Source organism: Mustela lutreola, chromosome 2 (assembly GCF_030435805.1).
Source record: "Mustela lutreola isolate mMusLut2 chromosome 2, mMusLut2.pri, whole genome shotgun sequence".
Taxonomy (NCBI): Eukaryota; Metazoa; Chordata; class Mammalia; order Carnivora; family Mustelidae; genus Mustela; species Mustela lutreola.
Window position 1 is genome coordinate 581,555 of NC_081291.1, and position 24,933 is coordinate 606,487.

Here is a 24,933-nt window from a genome sequence, read left to right on the forward strand (position 1 = left end):
CTTTTTCAACCACCGTCAACATTTCACCAGAGAGACCAGGGAGGGGAAAGGGGGGGCACTTGGCCACAGATGGGGGCTCCAGTCGGCGTAGGGGTGAGCAGTGGGCAGGTTCCTGGTGTTCGGAAGGTGGACCCCACGGGATCTGCAGGTGGACCCCACGGGATCTGCAGGTGGACAGGGTGTGGAGAAGAGACAGATGGACAGGGAGGAGGATCCGAGCCGCTGGGATCAGGGCAGACCAAGGAGAAACAGGTGTAGACGGCAGATAAGGGGCTCCGGAGGGGGCCTGGGTGGCTCAGTTGGTTGGGTTTCTACCTCTTGATTGAGGCCAGAGTCATGGTGTCAGGACCATGGGACTGAGCCCCAAGTTGGGCTCCCGGCTCCGCGGGGAGTCTACTTGGGATTTCCTCTTTCCCCCTCTCTCTGCCCCTCCCTTCAAGCACTCATGCACTCTCCCTAATACATGATTTTTTTAAAAAAGAAAAGAATGGGGCTCCAAGAGCGCCTGGCTGGCTCAGTCGACGGAGCATGAATTCCAACCCCACACTGGGTATAGGGATTACTTTAAAAATAAATTAAAACTGGAAAAAGGGCGTCTGGGCGGCTCAGATGGTTAAGTGTCTGTCTTCGGCTCAGGTCATGATCCCAGGGGCTGGGATTGAGTCCTGCATCGGGTTCCCTGCTCAGTGGGGAGCCTCCTTCTTCCTCTGCCTCTCCCCCTGCTTGTGATCTCGCTCTCTGTCAAATAAATAAAATCTTAAAAAAAGAAAATGAGAGAGTTTCCTGTCAACCCAAGGAGAAATGTGAAGGAGAGAGTGGGGTGAGCCTGAAATCTGGGGCAAGGTCCAAAGGGAGACAGACATGTGGGCGTCATCAGAGATTGGAGTCTGAGGTCACCAAACAGATCCGAAACTTTGCCAAGATTCAGAGGCCAGGAGGAGGGGAGGACGTGGATCCCGAAGCAGTGGCCAGTGGTGGCCATGGGAACCAAGGCACACTACTTAACCTTTTTCCTGCCTAAATGCCTCCCTTCCCCTACCTTGTGGGACAGGGACAAGAGCAGCACCCACTTCCCGGGGACCTGGCTAATGACTGTGGCAACAGCTGCCAGCACTGTTCCGTGAAGGCTCCTAAGTAGAATAAAGACCAGCAAGAAGTTGCCAGGTGCCCTCCGGTGGGGTGGAGAAGCTGTCTGGAGGATGGGGGGTTGGTCAACAAGACCACCAAACAGCGAGTCTGAGCAGACCTGCGGGTCAGGTGGGGGGTTATCCAAGCAGACATGACTGGTGACCCTGGGGCAGGGTGGATTTGTGGGGGGAAAGGAGTTGGAGATGTGGACATAGATGCCAAGGAGATGGGGGGCTGAAGGTGGAGAGGGGGAGGGCTAGGAACAGATTTTAAGATGGGAGATATGGCACCTGTCTAGGTTCTTGGAATGATGGGCAAATCTGAGTAAGAGGACCAGGCAGGATTGTTGGAACCTGGATCCCAGGGGGAGCCTGGGCCCAAGGAGGGCTGGCCTGGGTGGTCCCCCAAGATGTATGGGTGGCGGGCGGAGACAGCAACGGGGCTGTGGACATTAGGAAGAGAGAGGAGAAAGGGCTCATGAGAGCAGGTGGGCCCCGGGACCCCAGAGAACCTGGCAAGGCCTGAGCACAGTTCCAGTGATTCAGACCAGTGCTGCCATGCCACCCATCCCATGGTTCCAGGGAGGCAGAAGGAGGGGGGGCCAGGTGCTGTTTGGGAAATGAGGCTGCCCAGCAGAGACCATGGGGGCTCCCCTCCAAGAGGTGACGCTGACAAGTGGGCGTCAGGTTGGGGTGGCGGGGAGTAGGAAGCCCTGGCGGGAGGGTTGGGCAAGACAAGGAATGGGGAAGCGGACCCTGGAATGGATTTCCCCATTCCGCTGCCTTCACCCCCAAACTCGGCCAGCACTTGGGCAGGCCCGGGTGGGAGGCAGGGAGGGAGTGTCACTGGCTTCAAGGGAGCCAAACCCAGAGAGTCCGCCCCCGCGGCCTCTGCAGCCACGGGTCAGAGTGCACTCTCGGCGGGGCGTGGGGCAGGAGGGCCCGCGGAGGAATTCCTTGACTCGGTTCCCAAGAGCGGGCGGGTCTGTTTATGGCACCGCCCTGGCCAGACGCCAGAACCTGGGGAGAAAACAACAAGTCAGAAGCGCAGAGGTCGAGCCCTGCCGCTCCCGGCGCCGACGGCCGTGCCCCGTGGGGCGCAGACACCTCCCGCCCGCGCGCGCCCGCCCCGCGCACACCTGCGCGTCCTCGTGGCCGCCGGGCCCGCTAACGGTCACCAGGGGAGTGGCCCCCGGCTCACGTGCCCCTTCTAACGGCGGGCGCTGGGCGGCCGCCGGCCTTCTCGGGGCCACGGGCCGAGCGAGGCGCCCCCGCGGCGACACCGGAGTCCGACCCCGCGTGACTTTATTAACTTCTTAAGGAAAACCAACAGTGTCCAAAGAACTGGAGCGGTTTTTCTGCGAGCCCGAGCCCCCACCCACGGGCTTCCAGTAAAATCTCCAGCTGTCAGGCATCCCGCGGCGCTGCGGTCAACCACCCGGATAACCGTCCCAAACCCACCGACGCGCTGCCCGCGTAGACCCCACCGCCCCCACGCCGGCGAGCATGCGCAGTCGCCCACGGCCGCGGAGCCGCAGGCCGGCCCCAGCCCCGACCCCGCCCGCCCCTCCTCCCCGGCCTCCCATTGGCTTTCGTCACCACGGATCCGCCCTTCCCGCGCGTCCGACCAATGAGGTCCCTGATGGGCGTGTCCCAGGGCGGGGAGGCGAGGCCCGCCGGCGCGCGTCCATTGGTGGGCTCGGTGAGGGGAGGAGCCGCTGCCTCCGGCGTCCCCGCCGCCGAGATGAACCTCAGCCGCCTGTGCCGCCTGCTGAAGCCGGCGCTGCTGTGCGGGACTCTGGCCGCGTCCGGCCTGGCCAGCACCATGGTGAGCGCCGCGCCAGCAGCGGGCCGAGGGGCCGTTGGGCGGACGCGCGGGGCCGCGGCGGGCTCGGGCGGGGGCCGTTCGGGAGCAGGGCTTGGGCGGCCGGGACCCCCCTTGGGCGCCTGCGGGGAGCGCGAGGCCGGCGGCGTCGAGGCCGCGGTGGGGTGGGGGTGCTGGGCGCCCTCGGCCGCTGGCGTCCCCGGCCGGGCCCCGGCGAGCGGAGGGCGCCCGGTGGGCGGGAAGGCCCGGGTCACGCGCCGCGGGGCGACCCCGCCCCTCCCCCACCAGGCGCGGCCTCGGGGCCTGCTTGGTGGCGTCACAGACGGGCGGCCGGACGCCCTGGCTACCGGCCTTTTTGTGTCCCGGCGCGGGCCTCTGGGCACAGGCGCGGCCGGGCATGGGCCGCGCGGCCGCCAGCTCCCCGGGTCGCCGCGGGCAGCGCCGCCGGTTGCCGGGCAGGCGGCGGCAGCAGCAGCGACGGCGGCGCCGAGTCCCCCGGCGGGGGAAGGCTAGGGCTGGCGGACGCAGGAGGGCGCGCCCCCGGCGGGAGGAGTCCCGTCTGGAGAGCCCGGGGCAGGCGGAGCTCGTGACCTGGGATAGCGGCTGTAGTGTGGAGTGGCCAGAGCCGGTGCGCGCGGGTCCCCCACCCCGACCGCTGGGCACCTGGCGCGGGCCCAAGCCCTCTCTGGGCCCCAGCGGCCTCTCTCCAGTGTGCGCTGCTGCGCAAAGGGCGTGCTCCCTCGCGGAGGAGTCGTCCTCGGTTTTTCCTTGCCCCGGGGCCTGGGTTTTCTGGGCGCGGATCCGCCTGGGAGCCCTTCCTCCGCGCACCCCAGGCCGGCGAGTGAGCCAGGTGGCAGGGGTCTCCGGGCTGTGCGCCCCGAGGTCCCCACGCCGCTCATGCGCCTTCCTTGCCTGGCAGTGCGCGTCCCGAGACGACTGGCGCTGTGCTCAGTCTATGCACGAGTTCTCCGCCAAGGACATCGACGGACGCACCGTTAACCTGGACAAGTACCGGTGGGTCCCTGAGCGCCCCGTGGGAGAGGCGAGGCAAAGGCTGGCGGTGCCGAGCTGGCCTGACTGCCCCCTCTCGCCACCAGGGGCTTCGTGTGCATCGTCACCAACGTGGCCTCGCAATGAGGCAAAACAGACGTAAACTACACTCAGCTTGTCGACCTGCACGCCCGATACGCTGAGTGCGGTTTACGTATCCTCGCCTTCCCTTGCAACCAGTTCGGGAGGCAGGTGCGTGGCTGGCGCCGCCCCCGTGTCCCGCGTCCCGGTGTGCGGGAGGGGGCCGGCGGGAGCACGCACTGCTCCTCGCTCACCCCCACGGCCCTGCTCGCCCCAGGAGCCAGGGAGTAACGCGGAGATCAAAGAGTTCGCTGCCGGCTACAACGTCAAGTTCGATATGTTCAGCAAGATCTGTGTGAACGGGGACGACGCTCACCCGCTGTGGAAGTGGATGAAAGTCCAGCCCAAGGGCCGGGGCATCCTGGGAAAGTGCGTGGGAGGCTGGGGCGGGGGGCGGGATGGGGGTGCCTGGCGGGCCTCCCGCGTTGCCACCGGATTCCTCATGACTCCCCGTTGCTTCCCTAGTGCCATCAAGTGGAATTTCACCAAGGTAAGAGGCGGCTGGGAGGTGGGGGTGGGCGGCCAGGACCGCGTCCAGGGCCAGCTCCTGTCCCCAGGGCCCCTGTCTACTCAGCTGCAGCTCAGTGCCCTGGCCCCAGCCGGGTGGCAGGTGGGGGGCTGCTTGCTTGCCCCCAGCGCCCCTGGCAGCAGCACCCCCCCCCCCCCCGGCCCCCCACCCGGCCGGGGCCCTGCGGTGACATGGGTCTCTGTGGGCAGTTCCTCATTGACAAGAACGGCTGTGTGGTGAAGCGGTACGGTCCCATGGAAGAGCCCCTGGTAGGTGCCTTTTCTGCTGATCCCGGTGGGGGTGGGGGCCAAGGGGAGAGGCCACTCCTGACCCCCCTTTGCCCCCACAGGTAATCGAGAAGGACTTGCCCTGCTACCTCTAGCTCCACAAGTATGCGCCCCCCCACAGCCCTGCCCCTCGGAGCCTTCCACCCGGCACCCATGACGGTCTGCCTGGAAACCAGCCCGCTGGTGGGGCAGACCCGAGAACCCGGCGTGCACCCCTCGCCGGAGGAAGGTTCCTCGGCCTGGCTCGAGGCTTGGCGTCCCCCCACCCCCGTGGTTATCTTGTGGGAATAAAACATCCACATTGGCTTGCCGTGTGCTGCTGTCTCCCTGCAGAGGGTGGAGGGAAGCCTTTTGCCCGGGCCCCTTCTGGTTCAGGGGCAAGTTCTGGCCTCTGAGTTCCTGGGCACCGCGGGCTCTGCAGACTGCCCGGTGCTAATCTGAGCGGCCCGCCCACCAAGCGCCGGCAGAGCTGATCCGGCAGGAGGTAATAGGAATTACTGGCTGGTACTCCTGTAACCCAGGGTGTTAACCTGTTAGGTGACAGCTGTTAGAGCCATGCTTGGGGCCAGTCTTCCCAGTGCCAAGAGGGGAAGGGTCAGCAGGGTCTGAGCCTTGTGGTTCTGCCCACTGGGAAACCAGGTACCTGGAGCCGAGCATCAGGCCAAGCCGGTCTGGGCACAGAGCCACACCGGGCACACTGGCCTCATTGTTGGACACAGCCAGGGCACCCAGGCCCGCCCTCAGGGCCTCATCTGGCCCTGGCAGGGGGGCATCGTCTCCAGCCTTCCTGCCCCAGGAGGGGTGGGGGACGGCCTGGGGCTAACAGGGTTCCTCAGACAGAGACCTGTCCCTGTTTGGGGGAATGGCACGGCTGGAGAGTGGCCGAGACTGCCCCTCACCCCCTCTTCCACTATGTCCAGTAAAGGTCAGTAGCAGAGGAAGGGGGCTGGAGTACTGGAATAATGAGGTGGAGGAAAGCCCCAGGCACCCTGAGCTGCTCCGCCTGGGGTCTCCTGGCTGCTCATTTGCCCACATTCTGGCTGGAGACCTTCCGGCTCTGGGGCTACTCCACCCCCCCAAGACAACCCTGGGAAGAAAACCAAAGCAGGGGCCACAGCTGAGGACACCAGTGATCAGAGGATCTGGTCTCAGAGTACCCCCATGACGGTCCCCGGTGGGGTTTGTGTGTCTAGCACACAGGAGGCGACCAGCGTCCCAACCAAGACACCATAGGCCTGGCCCAGCTAGTCTGGAAGCCGCTGGCCTGCCATGCTGGTGACAGAGTGACAGCAGACAATGGCCTCTTGGGGTGGGAACCTGCCTCTTCCAGCTGGGCGCTGGCCTCACACGGGTCTGGGAGAGGAGTGGGCTGGTCTCCCCCACCCTGGGTGCCCTCCACAGGTGACAGCCACGTCCACCGCCCCTGAACGGGGTCACTACTGGCATCCGCTAAATGCTCCTGGAAGAGACCTGCGGCCTCTCCCAACTCCCCAGCCCCCCACCCCCGCCGGGGCCCCGGTCTCTGTGGGCAGGAGAAGATGACAATCTGGGAAATCGTGAAAAGGCACGTATATTTAAAAAAGATCTCTTTACATATGTACACTTGAAATTCATTATAAATACACATAGAAACCAAGGGGCCCGTCCACACCGCCAGCTCCACGGCAGATTCTGGGGCCTGGGAGAGGTGGCCGGGCAATAATTTAGGGAGCAAAGAGAGTGGGGAAGAATTGCATATATTAATAGGGGGGGCCTGTCCCATGGAGCCCCCCAGAGAAGGCAGGGCCCTGAGCACCTGGGGTTTCCTGAGTTTTCAGCTCTTGGGGCCACCCAGTCTTGTGGATTCCAGGGGTTCCGGTCAGACCAGGCCCTGTAAGGTGGGTGGGGTGAGGTGGGTTGGGGAGCCCCTGCCTAGGCCTGGTGGGTGGGAGGGGGGAGGACAGAGGCAGAGGGAGGGAGGGCCCCCTACCCTGGGCCCTGCCAGAGCCTAGACTCCGAGTCCAGACCCCGAGTCATCCTGAGTGGGGACCTGCACTGCCTCGGAGAGCCCGGAAGGGCGGGCAGCATCGGGAAGGGTCCGCCCAGCCGCCCGCAGGGAAGGCACTGCTGTGGAGACCTCCAGAACAGGTTGGGGGGCACCGCAGCCCCCCCTTCCTGGCAGTCAGCAGGGGAGCCCAGCCCTCCCCGCTCCCCGCACCACCCACGTGGGCGGGAGACCAGACAGAGTCCCTGTAGCCGCGGCTGAGTATTGCAGAGAAGACACCCGCTGCCGGTCGCCTCGCCGGTCTAGGAGTTTGGAAAGGGGGGGCCGAACTGGATGACGCTCTGCCGCTCGGGGCCGCCGCCCCCCCCAGGCGCCCCTGCGGCCCCTGCGGCCGGCCCGGAGGGACCGGTGGGCGGCCCCGCGTTGAGGGAACGCAGCATGTCTTCCAACACCTCCTTGAAGTTGATGTCGCGGCCCTGGTGCGCCAGGGCCGCGGGGTCCGCCGCGGGGTCCGGGGCGCCCAGCGGCAGGCCCCCGGGGGCTGGCGCGGGGTCCGGGGGCGGCGGCGGGAAGGCAAAGGGTGAGGGCGGCGGGAAGGCCTGCGCCGGCGGGCTGCAGGTGAGGTCCAGGACCTCGCCCGGGCCGCAGGGCAGCGCGAGCGCGAGCGGGCGCAGGGCGGGCAGCGGTGCGGGGAAGCCCCGGCTGCGCGCGTTCTTGCGCTTCGCGTCCGCGTCCATGAGCTGCAGCTCCTGCAGCACGCGGCGCACGCAGCCCTCAGGGATCTTGATGCCTGGGACAGGGGAGGGGCGGGTTTAGGGGCACGGAGGGGCAGCGCGGCCGCGGCACCCCCCGCCCCCGCCGGCGTGCCCGTGCGCTCACCGACTTGCTTCTTCTTGTCCTTGGTCTTGAGGCGCACGATCTGCAGGTAGCTGCTGCTGGTGACGTCGGCCATGACGGCGGCGATGCGGCCCCACACGCGCAGCAGGGCCCCGCACAGCATATAGTGGTGGCGCAGCCGCAGCCCCTGCGTGCAGTCCTTGCCCTCCTGCACCAGGCGGCAGGGGCGGTTCCTGCGCCGCGGGGCGGGGGCGGGGGCGGGGGTCAGACCCGGAGCGCCGCCGCGCACCCTCCCACCGCGCGCCGCCCGGGGGGTCCGGGCCCCGCCGCCCCCAACCTCAGCATCGGGCTGCCCAGGAGAGGAGGGGCGCCCGGCCGGCCCCGCCCTGGCCCTCACCAGGCCGCGTGGCTGCAGTGCGTCAGCGAGAAGGCGTAGCTGTTTTCCCAGTGCTCCCTGGCCTCCTCCGCCGTCACCTGGGGGCCCGCCGCCTCGTGAGTCCCGAGCACGGGCCGGCCGGCCGCGCGCCCCCCAGTGCAGGGCGCCCCCCAGTGCAGGGCGCCCCCCAGTGCAGGGCGCCCCCCAGTGCAGGGCGCCCCGGCCCGCACCCCGGCCCCTCGGCCCCGCGCGTACCCGGCGGAACTTCCGGCACAGGCTGTCGTACGTCTCCAGCTGGCTCTGCCGCCCCACGTTGGGTTTGTACACCGTGAAGTGCTTCCCGCGGTTCTGCTCGGCCAGGAGGCAGCTCGGCTTGCCGCGAACCTGCGCAGGCGGGCGCGTGAGGCCGCGCTCTGCCCCGCCCCATCACCCGCCCCCCGCCCCCCGCCCCCCGCCCCCCGCCCCCATCCTGCCCCTGGGGACCTGTGTGCCACCCAGACGCGCACCTTCGAGAGGTAGAAGCCGTCATGGGTGCCCGTCAGCTCCAACGACCTGGCATAAACCTCATCCCACTTGAGGCCACGGTCCACGCTGATCTGCAAGAGCAGATGGGCTCAGAGCGGCGGAGCAGCCACGGTGGGGACCGCACTCCGAGTGCTGGGCGGCAACGGGTGCCCTCACCTTGTAGAAGACCACCTGCCCGTCCTGTGGGTGTCCAGGGGCCAGGAACACCTGCTGGCTCTCCTCATAGATCTCGTCAATGCCTGGAGCCAGGTCTGCAGAGAGAGCGTGGAGAGGACAGCCGGCTGAGCCCCTCCCGCCTGTCCCCCCACCCGACACGGCGTGGGGGGGCGCCCCAAGGATCCCAGCATGGCCTGAGGCCCTGTGTGGCTGGGCAGGCTCCGGGCTCTGGGCTTTAGGGGGCTGTCAGTCCCAAGTTCTGGGGTACCGCAGAGATGCCCGCCAGAGCACAAGACAGGTTCCCCCAGTACAGACGGCCTGGACCCAACCCCACGTGGCACCCTGGATAGCAAGTGGCCCCTCCAGTGGTGGCCTGGGGTCCTGCTGGACACTCACGCTCGGTAGGACTAGAGGCCCCACACAGTCTGCTCTGCGTGGCTGTGGGGGACGGCTGGTGTAAAAGTCAGCAAACTGTACCTGCCACTGAGTCTACAAAAGTTTTATCAGCACACGGCCACAGCCATTCACGTTCCAGGAGCGTGAGCTTTCAACGCCAGGGCCGCGTGGAACGTCAGAGACAGGCCCGTTGTTCTCGGTGAGGGCCTGGCCCCGGGGGTGAGGAGAGCACGTGTGCCGGCTTACCACCATCACACTGAGCACGCCAACACATGCCTCACATCTAAATAAAATGCTCCAGTCCCTGCGGGACACCCGGGAAGCGGGTCCTGTGGCCCCCCAAGTACAGGACAGTGCTCAGCGCCTCCCGGGACTCTCCACGCTGCTCCCAGTCCTGCTCCTCCAAGGCCCCCGGGGGCGTGCTGCCACTGCGCCGGCCCCGCCGGCCCGGTCTCTCCGTGGAATGGTGGGGGCGAGGTGCTAGGGGGTGCCAGGGACTGCCGGGGCCATTCCCTGCTCTGCCTGGCCGGGGCTGTGGCTGTGGCTGTGGCCGGGCCGCCCCCGCTGTGGCCCTCACCCAGGATGCCCATGTCGTATTTGCCCTCCTTCTTGTCCGTCTCGATGAGGCGGTCGAAGGTGTCCGAGAAGTACTGGAAGAGCGCGTTCTGCTTGTGCACCTCCAGCCCCAGGATGCGGTTCAGGAACTTGGTGATGGAGCAATCTGCTGGGCAGGCGGGGAGGGCGCTCAGACCGCGTCAGGAGGGGCCCTGGCCTGGGGGGGGGGGGTCTTCCCTCTGGGGCTGGGGGGCCTGCGCACAGGACTCACCCTTCTCCACATCCAGACAGCCGGACCTAGACTCGCGCCCCCCGATGCCGACGGACAGCAGGCCCTGCTTCATGTCTGCGGAAGGCCGGGCCTCAAATGCGTGCTGCCTTCCCTGGCCCCGGGCCCTCCCCAGCCGGCCCTGGGTCTTCCCTGCCCCTGGCGCCCCCTTGGTAAGCGAGGGTGGGAGAAGTCTTTGGGCACAGATCTGGTCTACCAATCCCAGCGCCCCAAACAGCTCAGGGCCAAGCTGCCCCCCACCCGAGACCCTCGATCTCCCGCAGCTCACCCCGGAAAAAAGCGGCATCTCCTCCAGGATAGGCCTGGGGCAGCGGCACCTTGTTCTCAGTCTGGTTCAGGACGGCGGTGAGCACACAGCTGAGGGCCCGGGTGCCGTACTGCGTGGGAGGGTGAGGGGTCAGAGGGCCTGGCTCGGGGGCTGGATCTGGGCAAGGAACCCCTCAGTCGTCCCCCGCCCTCCCCAGGTACCTTGTTTTCGAAGTTGTACTTGCTCAGGTCACGGGACTCGGTGGCGCGCCGGTCCCCATGAGTCAGAGCCCCCTGCCCGGGAAGGGGAAGGCCGTCATGCACCATCATGCGCCGCCCCCGCTGCCCCCACCCCGGGGTCCTGCCACAGGCCTTCCTCGGGGAGCCCGCCCGCCCGCTCACCAGGCTCTCGAGCCGCTTGGCGACGATGGAGGCGAACCTGCGCTCCCCGGCCAGCTCCGAGATGAGGAAGACATACTCGGGCGCAGAGACCTGGTTGGATCTGTGGGTCCGGCCTGAAGACAGAGGAGGGCTCTCAGGGACCAGCGGTCAGGGGCGTGTGGCCGGGTGGGGCGGGGCGGGCCGGGCCAGGGGGGCGACTCACCAAACTGCTGGATGGCGCGGTCGGCGCTCCACGGCAGCTCCAGCGTCATGTGCACCCGGCGCCGCTGGTTCCGGACACGGCGATCGGCTTGGAGGGAGATGCCGGAGCTGGAGGCCTCGGAGATGATGGCCACGAGCTGGCGGGATGTGGATGGGACACGTCTGTGCCCTGTGCCCCCTGCCTGGCCCGCTGGGGCTTGTTCAGGGCGACCCACACAGAGGCCTGACATGTGTGCCCCTGGGGCAGCCCGTGTGGGCTGGGAGCGGGGTCTGGGCCACCCCTGGGTGTCCCCGGACCGAGTGGAACCTGCCCTGCCCACAGCAGCTTTTCCACACAGGGTTTTAAGGGTGGGCCTCAGAGAAGCCACGGACAGGGACAGCACAGGTGACAGTGCCTGAAGGCTGGGACGGCCAGGGAAACCTATGGGGGCCCTGCTCAGGCACACACAGTCACACGCACGCACAGCCACGCACGCGCGTGTGCACAGTACACATGGACCCAGCAGAGGTTGCAGGAACCCTGCAGCTCCTGGGGCCCCCGGGACCTCACAGGTTCCCCCCGACACCAGGAGGACCCTAGGAGCACCTGTGGACACAGCCCGTTCCCTGGGCCCGGAGGCCCCGTCTCCACAGCCCCCACCTTCTCCCCACTCATGAAGCGCTCCTTCTCCCTGAGGTTCACGTGGTCGATGGAGAGGCCTTGCTCTGCCCGAGACTCAAAGGCCACCGTCCCGTCAGGCCTGGACACCACGCGGCCCTTCCTGCCAGTCATCTGGGGTTGGGGGAGAGGGAACAGCCGTCAGCTGGTGGGGCCACGCAAGGGCTGGTCCATGCGTTTCCCTGCTCCCAACCTGTGACCCGCAGCTCCTCAGTGTGTGCTGTGGGGTGCTGCGGACGCTGGGCCAGACGCAGCCTCTGCCCCGGGCCCTAGCCGCCCACGGGGCAGACGTGGGAGTTTCACCCCACCTTAAGTCTCCTCTGTAAAACGGCTGCCCGAGGCGAAAACAGACCTTGGTTTCACCCCAGGACATCCCGGGAAAAGGGTACAGTTGTGCAGGTGGAGGGGACAGACCTGAGAGTGCCCCCAGAGGCCCAGGGGCAGAGAAGGGTGTGTGGGGAAGGGGATACAGGGCTGGGCTGGGGAGCAGGGGCCGGACGTTGGTGGCTGAGCGAGAAGGGTCCTCAACGGGCACCCCGAGCCTCGTGGGCTGGACGATGGACGCTGCAGCTCGGGTGCCCGCGCCCCAAGCCCACCTCACTGTGCTGGGGGCAGACGTGGGGTAACCGCCAGGGGCCTCAGAGCCTGAGTGTAGGTGGGGCTCACCTCGGCCACGCGCTCGGGGCCCCCGAGCTGGTCGATGAGCTCATCCAGGGTGTTCACGGGCAGCTCCCGGCCCAGCGCCCGCACCTTGGCCAGCAGGTCCTGTTTCAGCTGCTCCACGCGCTCCAGGACGCCATGGCCGTGAGGGTCCCGCTGCAGGGGGCACAGGGGCCCTGCGGGGCCAGAGGGTCAGGGGGGTACCAGCCAGCCCCCCCGCCAATAACCCCACTCGTGGCAGTGGACGAAGGATCCGCCAGGCGGTGGGGCACAGCAGGGGCTGGAATCCAGCGCCCTCTGTTCCCCAAATGGCTGGCGCGAGCCCGCTCGGCCTCTGACCAGCAGCGCAGCCCCGGCAGCTCTCCGAGCCTGTCGCCCCCATTTGAAAGTGGCAAACGCCAGGCCGCGGGCCTCACCACGGTCGTCGGCTGGCAGCCCGACGGTGTCCAGGATGACCACGTCGTCATCCAGCACGGACTCGGGGGAGGAGTGGGAGTCGCTGTCTGGGCCGGCGTCCGACTCCGTGCTGCTGTCATCGCTGATGCGGATCACGCCCGCCGCCTCGCACACCAGCCTGGGCGCCTTGGCTCCGCGGCCCCGCGGCCGCCCTGCACACCGAGAACCAGGCTCACCAAGGCCTGGCCTGCTCCTCTCTGGAGGGGCCCGGCTCCCCGCGATTCCGCACACCGAGAAGGGGCCGCTGGGGCCAGGCGCATGTGCTGGGACACAAGCGGCCTGAGCCTCTCATCTGGCCAGCGTGGGCTGCTGTCTGGGGTCCTGCCGTGGGCCCGGGCAGGGCATCAAGGGGCAGCTTTCACATCCCAACCCCTCCTGACTCTTCAGCTTATCCCGAACTGGGGCCTGAGGAGGCCGCACGTCTGACCCCACGAGGCAAGCCTGGCCCGGCTGGCCAGAAAACGTGTCCCAGGCCCAAGAGGATGGTGGTCCAGGCCCCTTCTGTGCACTGCCACGGTCCAGGGTGCCCCCCAGGCTGGTCCTGGAGGTGAGGGGAGCTGGGGCCCCCTGGTCTGGCTCTGTGACCTCAGGTGGGCTGCTTGCCCTCTCTGAGCCTCATGTCCCAGGAAGAGCTGATGCCCAGCCTCCACTGGGAGGAGGACCTTCCTGTCGTAGCCCCGTCGTAGCCCACACGGCCGGCACAGCGTAGCTGCCGGGCTGGCTTCCGCTAAGGGAACACGGGGCTGGGTACCAGCATCTAAACGCCCCCCACCCCAAACCCGTCTGAGGGTGGTGTTGGAGTCCACCGGGAGGCGCTGCCCGAGGACGAGCTAAGCACGCCAGCCTGCAGCCCTGGCTTCTTGTCTCTTGCTAACCTGGCAGCTGCGCGGAGCTTCTGGGCCCTGCAGGGATGTGTGTGTCCTTGCCACGCAGTGCAGCCCGGAGGCAGCTGCCCGTCCGGCTCCCTCTCCCTCTCTCCCGCTCTCTCCCTCTCCCCCACATCTCTCTCTCTCTCTCTCTCTCTCTCTCTCTCGGAAGCTATACTGAGCTGTCCCGGTATCTGTCCTGCTGTGGACAGACGGGGTGGGCGTCACAAGTCAGACCCCCGCAGGTTGTGCAGCAAATGACAGAGAGAGCGGCTGCTTGGAGGGGCCAGGTCGGGAGGGCCACAGGCCAGGCTGGGCGTGGGTCGGGGTCGGGGTCGGGGGGCGGCGAGGCTTACGTTTTCTCTTACTGCCTGCTCCTCTCTCTCTCTTTCTTTTGGTGGAAGGAAAGTGCTTCTGAATTAGCGACAGAAAGACACCCCTGAAAACAAGAAGCAGAATTTATTCCCACTACAAGGGGTGTTGTACTGTCCAACGGGAGAGTCGGAGTACCGTGAAGCCCTTGCGGGGCCTAGCTCTGGGGGATGGGCACCCAGTGTCTGGGGTTCAGACAGGGCAGGCCAGGGCAGGGAGGCAGCTGTGTGGATTGGGGGGGTGCAGGGGGGGGTGCAGGGGGGGGTGCGGGGGGGGTGCAGGGGGGGAGGGGGTGCAGGGGGGGAGGGGGCGCGGGGCGGGGAGATGGGTGGAGGGCCCCAGACTGCAGGGGCGCAGTTTTACTGGGAAGGCCTGAGTGTGGGGCGGGGGCCTGCATAGGGCTCCTTCCTTCCAGCCATCAAGGTCTCAGGGCTCTGCCTGCACAGGCTGACCACCTCCGAGGGATGCTGGGCCCAGGAGCCCCGGGAAGAGAGAACTGCTGCTTCGGGGACCCAAACATCTGCGCAGTTCCTGAAACCTCACCAGGCTCCCAGTGGGGGATGGGCACTTGGAAGCCTCGCACTGAAACCCCAGTCCCTCTGCCAGCACCTCTGAGCCCTGGGGTCACCTGTGGCTAATCTTTCTGGTTTTACAACTGGAGCACAGTGTCTGGGGGCTGGGGCTGGTGTCCGAGCAGATGCACACCCGGGCTCCCCCTGCTGCAGTCACAACACATGGGCTGTCACGTGGCGGGGGGGCTTGTCCCCCAGTGACTCTACCACCCGCCCTTGGGGCTGTGAGCACCACTCACTCAGCAGCGGAGACAAAGCAGTCGAGCTGTCCATCCTTCTCGTCCAGCACCTCCCGGGTCCGAGCCTCGCCCGTGGACTGCAACCCGATGACCACACACTTGGGGGGGTGGGGATGGAGGAGCAGGGTGAGCCGGACTCTGGGACCCCCACCAGCCGTCCCTGGAGCATGGCCCCAGAGGGGCCCACAGAGAAGCCCCAGGCTCCCAAGCCCAGCCCCCAGCAGTCAGAAACCCAGAGCCGGCCTGTTTCTCTCCACCACTTCCGTCCTGCCAGCAGCCAGAGCCCCAGCACACCAAGATCTGCCCTAGGAAACCCCATACGGCAGCGCACAGCTGCCCTCAGTCCCCGGGACCCGCTCCCTTGTTCTCTGCCCTGGCTCCTGCCCGGTTCTTCCCAGGGAATCACCAGGCCGGCCTGGACACAGAGAACCACAGGCAAGGCCACGCACGGCACCTGCTTCAGGGGGGCGGGGTTGTGCAGGGCCAGAACCTTCCGGGCCTCGACATTGCCGGTGCCACAGCCCGTGCTCACAGGCTCAGCCAGCCGCATGAGGGCACAGGGGTCGAGGCGGTCACCAAGCTCTCGAGAAGACCAGGGCAGAGTGCCTGGGCAGCCCCACAGGGCCAGCGCTGCGGCTCCTGGCTCACCTTGTCCCGGGCCAGCTCCTCCCGGGCCAGCCCCACCAGCCGGGACACCTTGGCAGCGACGCACAGATACTTGAAGAAGCGCTGATGGGCCGACCAGAACTGACCCCACAGGGATTTGCGAGACTCCAGGCCGATCCAGTCGGCCGCCTGCTGGAACACGCCCAGGGCCTCGGCCCACTGCAATGACACAGCTGGCTGAGCCCACCGCTGCCTGCCAGCTGCCCGGCCCCCGCCCCCGGCCCCCACCTTGGGCCACCCGGCCCTCACTGGCGGGCATTCATGGCCAGGGATACAGGCATGGGTGGCTGAGTGACACAGAGGCAGTGTCACCGCAACGGGAAGAAACGTTAACGGACCGAAACGTGTGGGGCTGGTGAGGCCACAGGGAAGGTGACCCACTCAGGCAGCACAAGGCCTGGACGGTCTTTCAGAAAGGGCTGGGGACATCTGCGGTGACCGCCGCCTGCCAGCAGCCCCGGGGCCGGGATACTGCAGAGTGGGAGGGCTCACCCAGGGCACTGCTGTCCCAGTGACCCGGGCCCACAGCTGGGGACAACTGTAGCCTTCACAACAGGGGAGCTTCCGACACCGAGGGGGCGGGCCCAGTGCCGAGAATGACCGCCGGGGCACAGGGAGACGGCTCTCCTTTGGTTTGAACTGAGTTGTAAGTGTCACTCTCGGGGCTGAGGCTCAGGGCTCGTCCGTGTAGGGAACTGCCGGCGAGAACGCGGGAGCCCAGCCACACGCCAGAACAGCAACGGCAGTGAGGCCCGGCCGCGGGCAGAGACGGGGCGCCGGAGACAGCCACAGGCTCCAGGAAAGAGCTCCTACCGCGGGGGGAAGGCCCGCTGGGGGCCTGGTTACAGGCCCCCATCAGTCTGGCCACAGAGGAGCCCCCCACACGAGCACAACGCTGGTCTCCAGCCAGGGGCCAGATGGGCGGACCAGCTGCCTCCTCCCTTCTGTGACCCGAAAAATGCCTGTGGTGCCTTTGAGGACAGACGCTGACAGCGAGAGGAGCGTTCATTCCGAGGGGAAACGCAGTCGTGTTCACACCAGCGTCGGCGACCCCCAGTCGCCTGGCTTACCAGCAGGGCTGCGCGGTTGTAGACGCGCTCAAAGGCCGGGGACAAGGGGATCTCCTCAATGCGGAAGGTGACACCAGAGAAGCTGAGCTGCCGAGCGATGTACATGCCGCTGACCTTCATATCCATGGCCACAATCTCCATGGCGCCCACGCCCCTGCGCACAGGCACAGAGCCACCCGACGGATTACGCTGGGTCCCGCTCAGCCACAGTGACCCAGGGAGGGGCCGGGAGCAGGAGCTGAGGGTGAGCGAGGGCCACGGCACAGGGAGTGGAGGGAGCACGTGCAGAGGCCCCGCGCTCTGGCCTGCCTGAGCCACGGGGGCCGGGGGGACAGGGAAAGCAGGGCGGGGTTCCTTCCCCCAGAGTGACGGGAAGCAGAGACAGGGAAAGAAAGAGATCCCTCGGCTTGCCAGACGCGTGCAGGCCAGGACGTAGAGATGCTCGCCAGACAGCAGGCCCTCTGCAGGTCCCTTGGCAGCCCCTGTCACGGGCAGGGGCGGGCACCCACCTCTTCTCGATGGCATGCAGAAACTCCTCGAAGGTTCGGAAGGGCGTGCCGTCACCCCAGATGCCCAGGCGGCTCATGTAGATCATGTTCCGGGGTTCAGAGGCACCTGGGGCAAGGGAGCCGCCCGTCAGCTCCTCTAACTTAGCCAGGTCAGGGCCTGGGACGCAGCCCCAGAAAGGCCCCAGGAGCAGACGCAGCCCCACGCCCACCTGTGGCGCTGGCATAGACCACCCTGGCCTGCGGCAGCCTGTTCTGCAGGTCCAGGACGGCCTTGCCCATCTTCGTGGAGCCGGCGTTCTTGGCTTTGTGGCACTCATCGAACACGATCTGGGGCAGGCAGGGGTTAAGGACTGTTCTGGAAGGCAGGCAGCCCCACAGGCCCTGGTCTGATGCCCCAGGGGAAGCTCAGAAAGGTGCCTGGAGGCCATCAGGGCGAGGAGGAAACCGCCTGGAGGCCCCTGGAGGCCCCCAGCAACAGAGCCGCAGGCGCCGGCCTGGTGAGGCCATTAAGGAGCGCGCACGAGCGAGCACAGAGCAACAGGGTCTCTGAGTGAGCCGGGCGGGCCTCCCGGCGGCAGCCGTTCCCCCAGGGGAGCCGGGGAGCGGTGGTGCTGGCTCTCTGCATCATCCCCCAGGCTGAGGGCCCTAAGCGAACAGGCCAGAGAAGAGGAGAGGAGTGGGGGGAGCAGTTTCCAGGCGAGGGTGCAGGTCACGGACACGATCCTACAGGAAGGGGCGCAGCTACACACGCGTACCTACGGCGTGTCAAGGGCACGAGGGATGTGTGGACACGGGACCGAGAAGCGGGACAGTGGAGCCAAGCGCATGGTCCTCGGGCAGGCGCGATGTGCAGCCACTCTACATGCCGTCGCCTGCCCCAGGCCCTGCGAGCGGCCTCAGGTCCCTTCTTCCGGCCCGTGGGCCCTGCTCTAGAGGACAGCAAGGGTCTGGCCACAGTAACCCTACGAACGTGTGCACACAAACCGGAAAGACACAGAGGGCTGGTGTCCCTCTTCTGACCTGTGGCTGGACCAGGAGTGAGAGGGACTCCCCAAGGGTGCTGGGAGGCCTGGGGGCTGGCCACCCGGCTCTGAGAACAGGCCAAGGAAAGTGAGAGGTTCTCAGGGGGCCACTGGCGGGTCCCTCGGGGCTGTTTACTACAGGGACGCTGGAGACCACCGCCATGTCCCTGAGGCGGGACAGAGCAGCAGGACATGCAGTGATGAGCACACGTGCCCAGGGTCAGGCAGGGAGGAGAAAAGTCACATGCCAAGGCACCCAAGGAACGACCTCTGGGGACCATGGACAGGAAGGTGCCCCCAGAACCCTTCAGCGAGGGCCAGGCCCTGCCCCAGAGCAGCACCAGCAGCGCCAACACAGCCATGTGCACCAGGCAGCAGGTTCCCCTGCTGCATGACGCCCAGAGGACTCTCCGTGGACCCCAATGCAGAAATCCCCAGAAAACCAGGCACCTCACTGGGGAGCCTGAGGGGGTCCGCTGGCAGAGTGCTGGTGGCCCCCGAGTGCGGTCAGCTGGCAGTTAACACGCGGCCGGCCCGGGACAGTCCTGCCTGGACCTTCCACAAGCTGCTGCTGCTGCTGGTTCCGGAGGAACAAAACACCCCTCTCCCCGCTCCAGACAGGAGGAAGCTGCAAACCTCTCCGGTCCCTGCACTTTCTGCCGGGAAGGGCCTGGAGCCCCTACCGATACCGACAGGGAGAGACGGGTCAGCAGAGGCCCCCGCCAAGCCCCAGGAGCTCAGCTGTCCTCTAGCGACCCCAGCCTGGCCTGTCCACCCTCACCGATCCCCGACGAAAGTAGGGGGAGCCGCGGAAGCAGAGGGGGAGGAGGCGCGCTCTGCCCCATTCCCACAGCCGCGGGCACCTTCCCGGCCTTGGGGCCCGCCCCCACGCTGGCGGTGGGAAGTGCCGCTAGCCGGAGCCGGGCAGCCGGGCCAGACCGCAGCGGACAACAGCGGTCAGTGACCGCGAGCCTCCTGCCGGGAACTCCTCTAGCTTCCGGGGTGAGGTCCCGGGATTCCAGAGCTCCACCCCTCCCTCCGATCCCCTCCCCCTGCCCCCTTCCGGACCCCACCCTCTCGCTCCCCCGCCCAACCCTCCTCCGCCCCTCTCTCTCTAGACCCCGCCCCCTCCAGCCCCAAACCCTCGCTGGCTCCAGGCTCCCTCCCACCCCGCCCCTCCCACCCCGCCCCTCCAGGCGCAGCCCCTCCAGCACGCCTAACGCACCTCCCCGCGCCCACAGCAGAGCCAGGATACGACTCCATCGAAGGCCTCCCCGCACCACTCCAGGATCTGGCGGATGCGCGTGCGGTGCTGCCCGCCGGCCTGGCTCTCCCCGATGAGGGCAGAGTAGGTGGCAAAGAGGACGCCCTCTGAGGTAGTGTTGTCCCCGTACTTGATCTGGAAGAGAGGGGCGGGCGTGGGGGCGCTGCCGCGCTGGCGCTCCGGACCCCCACCCGAGGAGGGGGCCACCCCACCCACCTTGCTCAGCGCGTGCACCGCGATGCCCGGTGCGTCGATGTCCCGCAGGTCCCGCTCCGCATCATACTTGAGATCATTGGAGACGCTGAACCTAGGAGTGCCGGCTGGTGGGTGCCACGGTGCCCCTCCCTCCTCGCCTGCTCACCTGGGCCTGGGCCTCGGGGGGAGCACACTCACCACAGGGACTTCTTCCTGCCCCGCAGGTAATTCTCCAGGATGATGCCGGCCACCGTGCGCCCCTTCCCCACACCCGCGCCGTCGCCGATGAGGAAGCCGGCCCGCTGCCCGCTGGGGAGCAAGACCTCGTGTTGCTGCGGGCCAAGGAAGGGCGGTCAGGGTCTGGTGGGCTGCCCCTCCCCAGGGCCTGGAGGGTCCCCCCACACACAACGTCGGCTGGTGAGGCGGGAGACCCGAGATCACCTGGCAGGCGTAGGTGATGGCTTCTAGCTGTAGGGCAGACAGGGCCCCGCTGTCGGAAGCAGGCAGGGCAAGGGTATAGGTGATGTCTGGCGGTGGGACACTGGACAGGGTGCTGGTCTCCACCACGCGATCCGGATGCTGCTTCCCGATCTTGGCTGGAGAGGCGTGGCCAAGGGCACATCAGGGGCGTGGCCAGGGTCTAGGGTGGGCTGCCAGGGTCCAGGGCCGTCTGGGAGCTGCTCCCAGAAGGCAGAGGGGTAGACTGGGGTCTGGGGTAGGAGGCCCACCAGTGTTTTGCACAAAGGAATGGGGGAAAGATCCCTGCTCGGGGAGGAAGGTGGGGCTCACTTCTCACGGGACCCTCTACGGTAGCCAAGTGGGGTTTACAGAACTGCCCCCAAGGCCAGCCCACAGCCAAAGCCAGGTTGCAGAGTCCCAGGAACCAGCCCGTAGCTCCGGCCACTGGCCCTGCCTCCAGCTGGAGCCCGCTGGGGCTGTGCAGGCCTGGCAGGGCCCGGCTGGGGGCTGGCAGTGGGCAGCGCACTCACATTTGGACGGTACGTAGTCGGCGTAGGTCTCTGTGTGGCCCAGCTCCTCCCCCTCATCCTCCTCTGCCTCGTCTTCCTCCTCAGGCTGACTCTGGGACTGAAGGTCAGTGCTAGAGCTGTGGTCCCGGCTGCATGGGCCGGTCCTGCCCGGCACAGCCCTCCCTCCCCCAGGGGGCAGCCAGCCCAGTGAATGGGGCACACACACTCCCCCCACCGTGTGGTGCCTCCCCACCCATACAATGGGGAGACCCTGCTTCCAAACAGATGCCCCCGAGCATCCCAGGCCCTACGAGAGGCAGGCAGCACTGGGGAGGGGCCCAGCTTACCTGGTAGCTGATAAGAAGTGGGGTGCTGGAAAGGGAGGACACAGGGTCCTCAAGGCCTGTCCATGGCCCAGTGGGCAGGAGCAGCTAGAGCAGAGAGTGGACATGAGCCAGCAGGCGAGATCGGGGAAGGAGGCGCCCCCCATGGGCCCCTAGCCTGGTCTCCAGCGGGTTCTCACACTGTCCTCACGCCCCTCAGCCCATGGCCAGCTGCCTGCCTCCTTTCTGCTGCCTGGCAGCTGGCTCTCGAGCAACAAGCCACAACCCCCATCATGCAGATCAGCAGAGGGAGGACATGTCCCGTGTCCCAGACCACAGTCATGCCGTGGGAAGACTGACCACCTGAGCATGGTCCCAGGCGACCAAGAACCTCGTAGACAAAGGTGGTGCCTGGGGGGAGCCCATCGGCCATGGGCACACGAGGACCAGAGCCCAGAGGGTCCAGGACAGGAGACCCGAACCCTGGAGAACCGTGTCCCACCCAGCCCTCCACCGGCCCGCCCTCAGGGAGCGATCACACTGAGGCTGCTGGGGGTGACCTGTCCTCGGACACACGGGGTGGACGCAGCAGGGTCGCGACCAGATCTGCACAGTTCTAAAACACACCCTCCCTTAAAATAAAAACCATGAAAGTAGTGTGGTCATCGCAAAGCCACAAGCGTGAGAAACAAGCAGAAATGAAAAAGTCCCTTCCAGGGCCCATCCCCTGCCGGACCCCACCCTGCCCTGACCCATGACTGTGGACGCCAGCGGCTCCCTCCTGAGCACACACAGAGCTCGACGGTCCTTTCCTGTCTGGGGGATGACAAGCTGTGGGGTGTGGGATAGCCCACTTGATTCCTAGGACTCCCGCTGTTGGCGAAGGTTAAAGACGCGCCGAAGCTTTTTTGAAAAATAAATGAGACGGAAGGCGAAACCAGGAGCAGGAAACCTAAACTCTATGCCCCGTCCCCCCCCCTTTTTTTTTTTTAAAGATTTTTATTTATTTATTTGACAGACAGAGATCACAGGTAGGCAGAGAGGCAGGCAAAGAGAGGGGGAAGCAGGCTCCCCACTGAGCAGAGAGCCTGATGCGGGGCTCGATCCCAGGACCCCAAGATCATGACCCCAGCTGAAGGCAGCGGCTTAACCCACTGAGCCACCCAGGTGCCCCCCCCTTTTTTTAATTAACAAAAACAAACACCCAATTAACACCCCCAAAAAAGCAAAAAAAAAAAAAAAAAACCCGGGCCCGGGGTTCCTGGAAGGCTAAGGCAGGACGCCCGCCAGGCGGGCAAGCAGCAGGCCCCAAGCACCGGGTGGCGGCTGTCCTCCTGCTGACCATTTCCAGTGGCCTCTGCCTCACGCTCTGCACCCAGGAGCCAGGGGCTGGTCGGAGGCCCTTCAGCCCAGATGCAGGAAGGCGGCCCGGGCCTCCCGCCACGACTGTAGAGGGCAGGGACCGCACAAGGCCGCCCTGGGCTCTTCCTGCCCTTCTGCCAGCCCCACACTGGGCTCCAGGTCGCGCTGACCCATCCACTGTCCCCTGGCTCAGAGGGGCCGGGAGGGGCCGGGAGGCGCCGAGGGAGCACCAGACGGCTGGGCAGGCATCGTGTCCACTAGTGTGGACCACCAGGCAGGGCTCGGGACAGAAGACGCTGCTCCCCCCTGGAGGCACGACCCCTCACCCACATCCCCAGTGCTCCCTGTCAGACCCTTGAGCCCGGTTCCAGCTCCGAAGAGCTAGGGGCTTCTCTTCCAGCAGCGAACCCCGGAGGGGAGCCGGACGGGGGCCCACCTCCTCCCTGATGTGCCTCTGCCCAGTCCGGGAATGAGCTGGAGTCTGGGCCTGGCACACTGGGGACCCCTCCCATCTGGCCGGATGTCACCCATGCTCCCCCATCAGAGTCTTGCACGAGCTCCACAGGCGCCAGCGCAGCCCTCTGGCTCCTGGGTCCCCACCTTCTCAAAGCCAGGAACACCCGCCCCCCCCACAATGCCTCCGGACAGCGCCTAGGACCCCCAGAGGGAGAAGCGGTGCTGGAAGCTGGCTCTGGCTGGTCTCCCGGTGAACCCCGTATGCCCAGCAGAGAGAGGCGTCGAGACGGAGCCACCGGAGCCAGTGAGGGCGATGGCTGGCTGTGACAGGACCCTTCGCAGAAGGAGGGGTAAGGAGCCCAGTACAGGAGCTCCCCTCCCCCATGCCGCACCCCTGCATTCTCGGACATGCGGAAACCGCCAGGACCCCTGACCAGCGACCTTACTGGTGTCTCTGGGAAACCCGGAGCTGCCCCCAGCCTTGGATGGGGCCCCGGGCCAGCGGCCTGCGCGGAGGCCTCTCGGGCTGAGCTCACCTTCTCGTGAGGGGCGGGGCCGGTGCTCACGTCCCAGATGGTGGGCACCTGGCTGAGGCTGTCGGCCGGCAGGAAGTCCGGTGTGTCCGCGATGTCTGAGAGGGAGTCCACGGACGAAGAGAAGATGGAGGCGTTGGAAAGGTCGTCGAGGTACGCGGAATCCTGGAAGACAGGGGGGACGAGAGGCAGCCAGCGCGTCGGGGGGCCCAGACGGGATGGACACACCCCTGCCGTGAGCTGGAGAGGCGCCTCCACACGCGACCCCAGGGACAGACCCCGAGCCCACGACGCACAGGGAGGGACCAGACACAGAAGGCCACACGGGGTGTGAGTCCACATGTGTGACACTTCCAGACCAGGCTCCTCCATGGACGGGAACGGGGGCTCGTGGGGGCCGGGGAGGGGTGGGGAGTGACAACAGATGGGGACGGGGTTGCCTTCGGGGAGATGCAACATTCTGGAATTAGGTGACACTGGGAGCATGTCACACCGGCACACGGATTTCAGGACACAGAAAGCCCCACACCTTCGAGGGGGAGTTTGTTGTACAGGCTACACGCTGTTCAGAAACCTAAGTGTGAAAGATATGAAAGACAATGCCAGGTTGTTCCCATGCTGCCCCTCCCCACCCCCAGGTCACAGACGCTGAGCGCCTGTGTGTACCCTCAGGACACTCGGCGACCAGCCCTGAGGGTTCCTGGACCAGCAGGGAGTGAGCCCCCAGCTGGAGACCCCCTAGAGACTGTCCCCCTCAGTGGTGGTGTCCGTGCCACCGACCACCAGGAGAGGGCAGTAGGGGCCCGTGTTATAGACAGGGACCCCTGGGGGCCTGAAGCTGGGGAGGGGGGAGCCCCTTCCGATTCCCTGAGCCCCTGCAGGCCTAGATCCGGGGTCAGCCAACTCCTCATGGGGAAGGAGCCTCCACAGGCCCTCCCAGGCCAACCTCCACGTTAGAGGCTGGTCATGCTGACTCAGGTCAGTAGGTGCAGGCGCTTCATGGGGAGGGAGGCAGGGCTACATGAGAGCAGTAGAGAGTTGCCCTCCAGGAGTCCCCAGGCACCCCTTATTATGTCTTAGCCCATCAGGGCCCTTGGAGGGCCAGGCCAGCCAGACTGACGAGCCGGCACACTAGCCCCTGGGGCATGGTAAGGAAGATAGGCAGGGCTGGCTGGGGGGTCTCGGACTCTGCAGAGGAAGGAAATACGTGGGCCTAGAGCCTGTCCTGCTGCACGGGGCTCAGGCCCCGTGAACACAGGTGACCTGGCTTCTGGGGGTGGAGGGCAGCGACCTCGCAGCCCCCAGGTCCCTGAGAACAGGTGCCGGGCTGCGGCCAGTGCCGGGGCCTGCCGCACTCCACCTGCGAGGGCTTCCCTCCCATTCATCTGCGTCGGAATGGGATCCCTGTTCCTCGGTGGTGGTGACGGTGGTGGGGGCCTCCAGGTCATACCACCCAGCTTCCTAAGGGTCTGCCGGGACACCAGAGCACACACAGCCCCGAGGACCAAGCAGGCTGGGGCCTGTTGTGCGGGGCCCCTCGGGAAGGGGTGGGCAGGCATGGGGCCAGGCCTCCCTGACGGTGGCCGGATGCAGGGGCTGTGGTTTGCGGGAGTCTATCTCCTGAATGGAGCTGGTCCCACAGCCAGGCCAGGACTCAGGGTCTGTACAGGAAAGATCACCCATGGCCAAGTCAGCTGGTGTGAGGCTGGGCACCTTGACAGGTACCCAGGTGGCCGACGACATACAGGAAACCAGAGGGACCACTGCACCCAGCCTGGGCCCAGGGGAGGCAGACCCTGGCAGGACTCGACAGCCTAGACAAGCCCGGGCGAGGAGACAAGACAGTGGCTGGCAGGACCAGCACAGGCAGGCAGTGGCCTGGGAAGGTGTATAAAAG

At 66.6% G+C, this 24,933-nt stretch overlaps 2 protein-coding genes across 6 annotated transcripts in view; one reads left to right on the forward strand and one right to left on the reverse strand.

The window, feature by feature from the left end:
* The first annotated feature begins 2,803 nt into the window (after positions 1–2,803).
* On the forward strand, positions 2,804–5,184 carry GPX4 (glutathione peroxidase 4). Of its 2 annotated transcripts, none has more exons than XM_059159198.1 (7): positions 2,804–2,955; positions 3,872–3,966; positions 4,050–4,194; positions 4,301–4,452; positions 4,549–4,573; positions 4,801–4,860; positions 4,941–5,184. In XM_059159198.1, the coding sequence occupies exons 1-7, from the start codon at positions 2,872–2,874 to the stop codon at positions 4,971–4,973; spliced, it is 594 nt and encodes a 197-aa protein (XP_059015181.1). In that variant the 5' UTR covers positions 2,804–2,871; the 3' UTR covers positions 4,974–5,184. The 2 variants fall into 2 exon arrangements, with proteins under 2 accessions (XP_059015181.1, XP_059015180.1); XM_059159197.1 differs by lacking the exon at positions 2,804–2,955 and adding an exon at positions 3,335–3,580.
* Positions 5,185–6,432: 1,248 nt separating this feature from the next.
* SBNO2 (strawberry notch homolog 2) overlaps positions 6,433–24,933 on the reverse strand; it is a 47,503-nt gene continuing 29,002 nt past the window's right edge. For 2 of the 4 annotated variants that reach the window (XM_059159185.1, XM_059159187.1), the window contains 28 exons: positions 23,040–23,201; positions 20,710–20,793; positions 20,384–20,480; positions 19,836–19,990; positions 19,593–19,726; positions 19,416–19,506; positions 19,191–19,334; positions 17,123–17,240; positions 16,914–17,019; positions 16,405–16,558; positions 15,317–15,493; positions 14,669–14,766; positions 13,842–13,924; positions 12,580–12,771; positions 12,170–12,339; positions 11,486–11,617; positions 10,847–10,982; positions 10,645–10,757; positions 10,465–10,536; positions 10,265–10,373; positions 9,979–10,053; positions 9,730–9,873; positions 8,757–8,851; positions 8,582–8,671; positions 8,331–8,459; positions 8,097–8,173; positions 7,742–7,932; positions 6,433–7,652 (listed from right to left, as the gene is read on the reverse strand). In XM_059159185.1, coding sequence (XP_059015168.1) covers positions 7,165–7,652; positions 7,742–7,932; positions 8,097–8,173; positions 8,331–8,459; positions 8,582–8,671; positions 8,757–8,851; positions 9,730–9,873; positions 9,979–10,053; positions 10,265–10,373; positions 10,465–10,536; positions 10,645–10,757; positions 10,847–10,982; positions 11,486–11,617; positions 12,170–12,339; positions 12,580–12,771; positions 13,842–13,924; positions 14,669–14,766; positions 15,317–15,493; positions 16,405–16,558; positions 16,914–17,019; positions 17,123–17,240; positions 19,191–19,334; positions 19,416–19,506; positions 19,593–19,726; positions 19,836–19,990; positions 20,384–20,480; positions 20,710–20,793; positions 23,040–23,201 — 3,816 coding nt within the window. In that variant the 3' untranslated portion in view covers positions 6,433–7,164. Of the gene's footprint in view, positions 7,653–7,741; positions 7,933–8,096; positions 8,174–8,330; positions 8,460–8,581; positions 8,672–8,756; positions 8,852–9,729; positions 9,877–9,978; positions 10,054–10,264; positions 10,374–10,464; positions 10,537–10,644; positions 10,758–10,846; positions 10,983–11,485; positions 11,618–12,169; positions 12,340–12,579; positions 12,772–13,841; positions 13,925–14,668; positions 14,767–15,316; positions 15,494–16,404; positions 16,559–16,913; positions 17,020–17,122; positions 17,241–19,190; positions 19,335–19,415; positions 19,507–19,592; positions 19,727–19,835; positions 19,991–20,383; positions 20,481–20,709; positions 20,794–23,039; positions 23,202–24,933 lie in introns of all 4 variants that reach the window. The other 2 variants (XM_059159184.1, XM_059159186.1) reach the window with 2 other exon arrangements.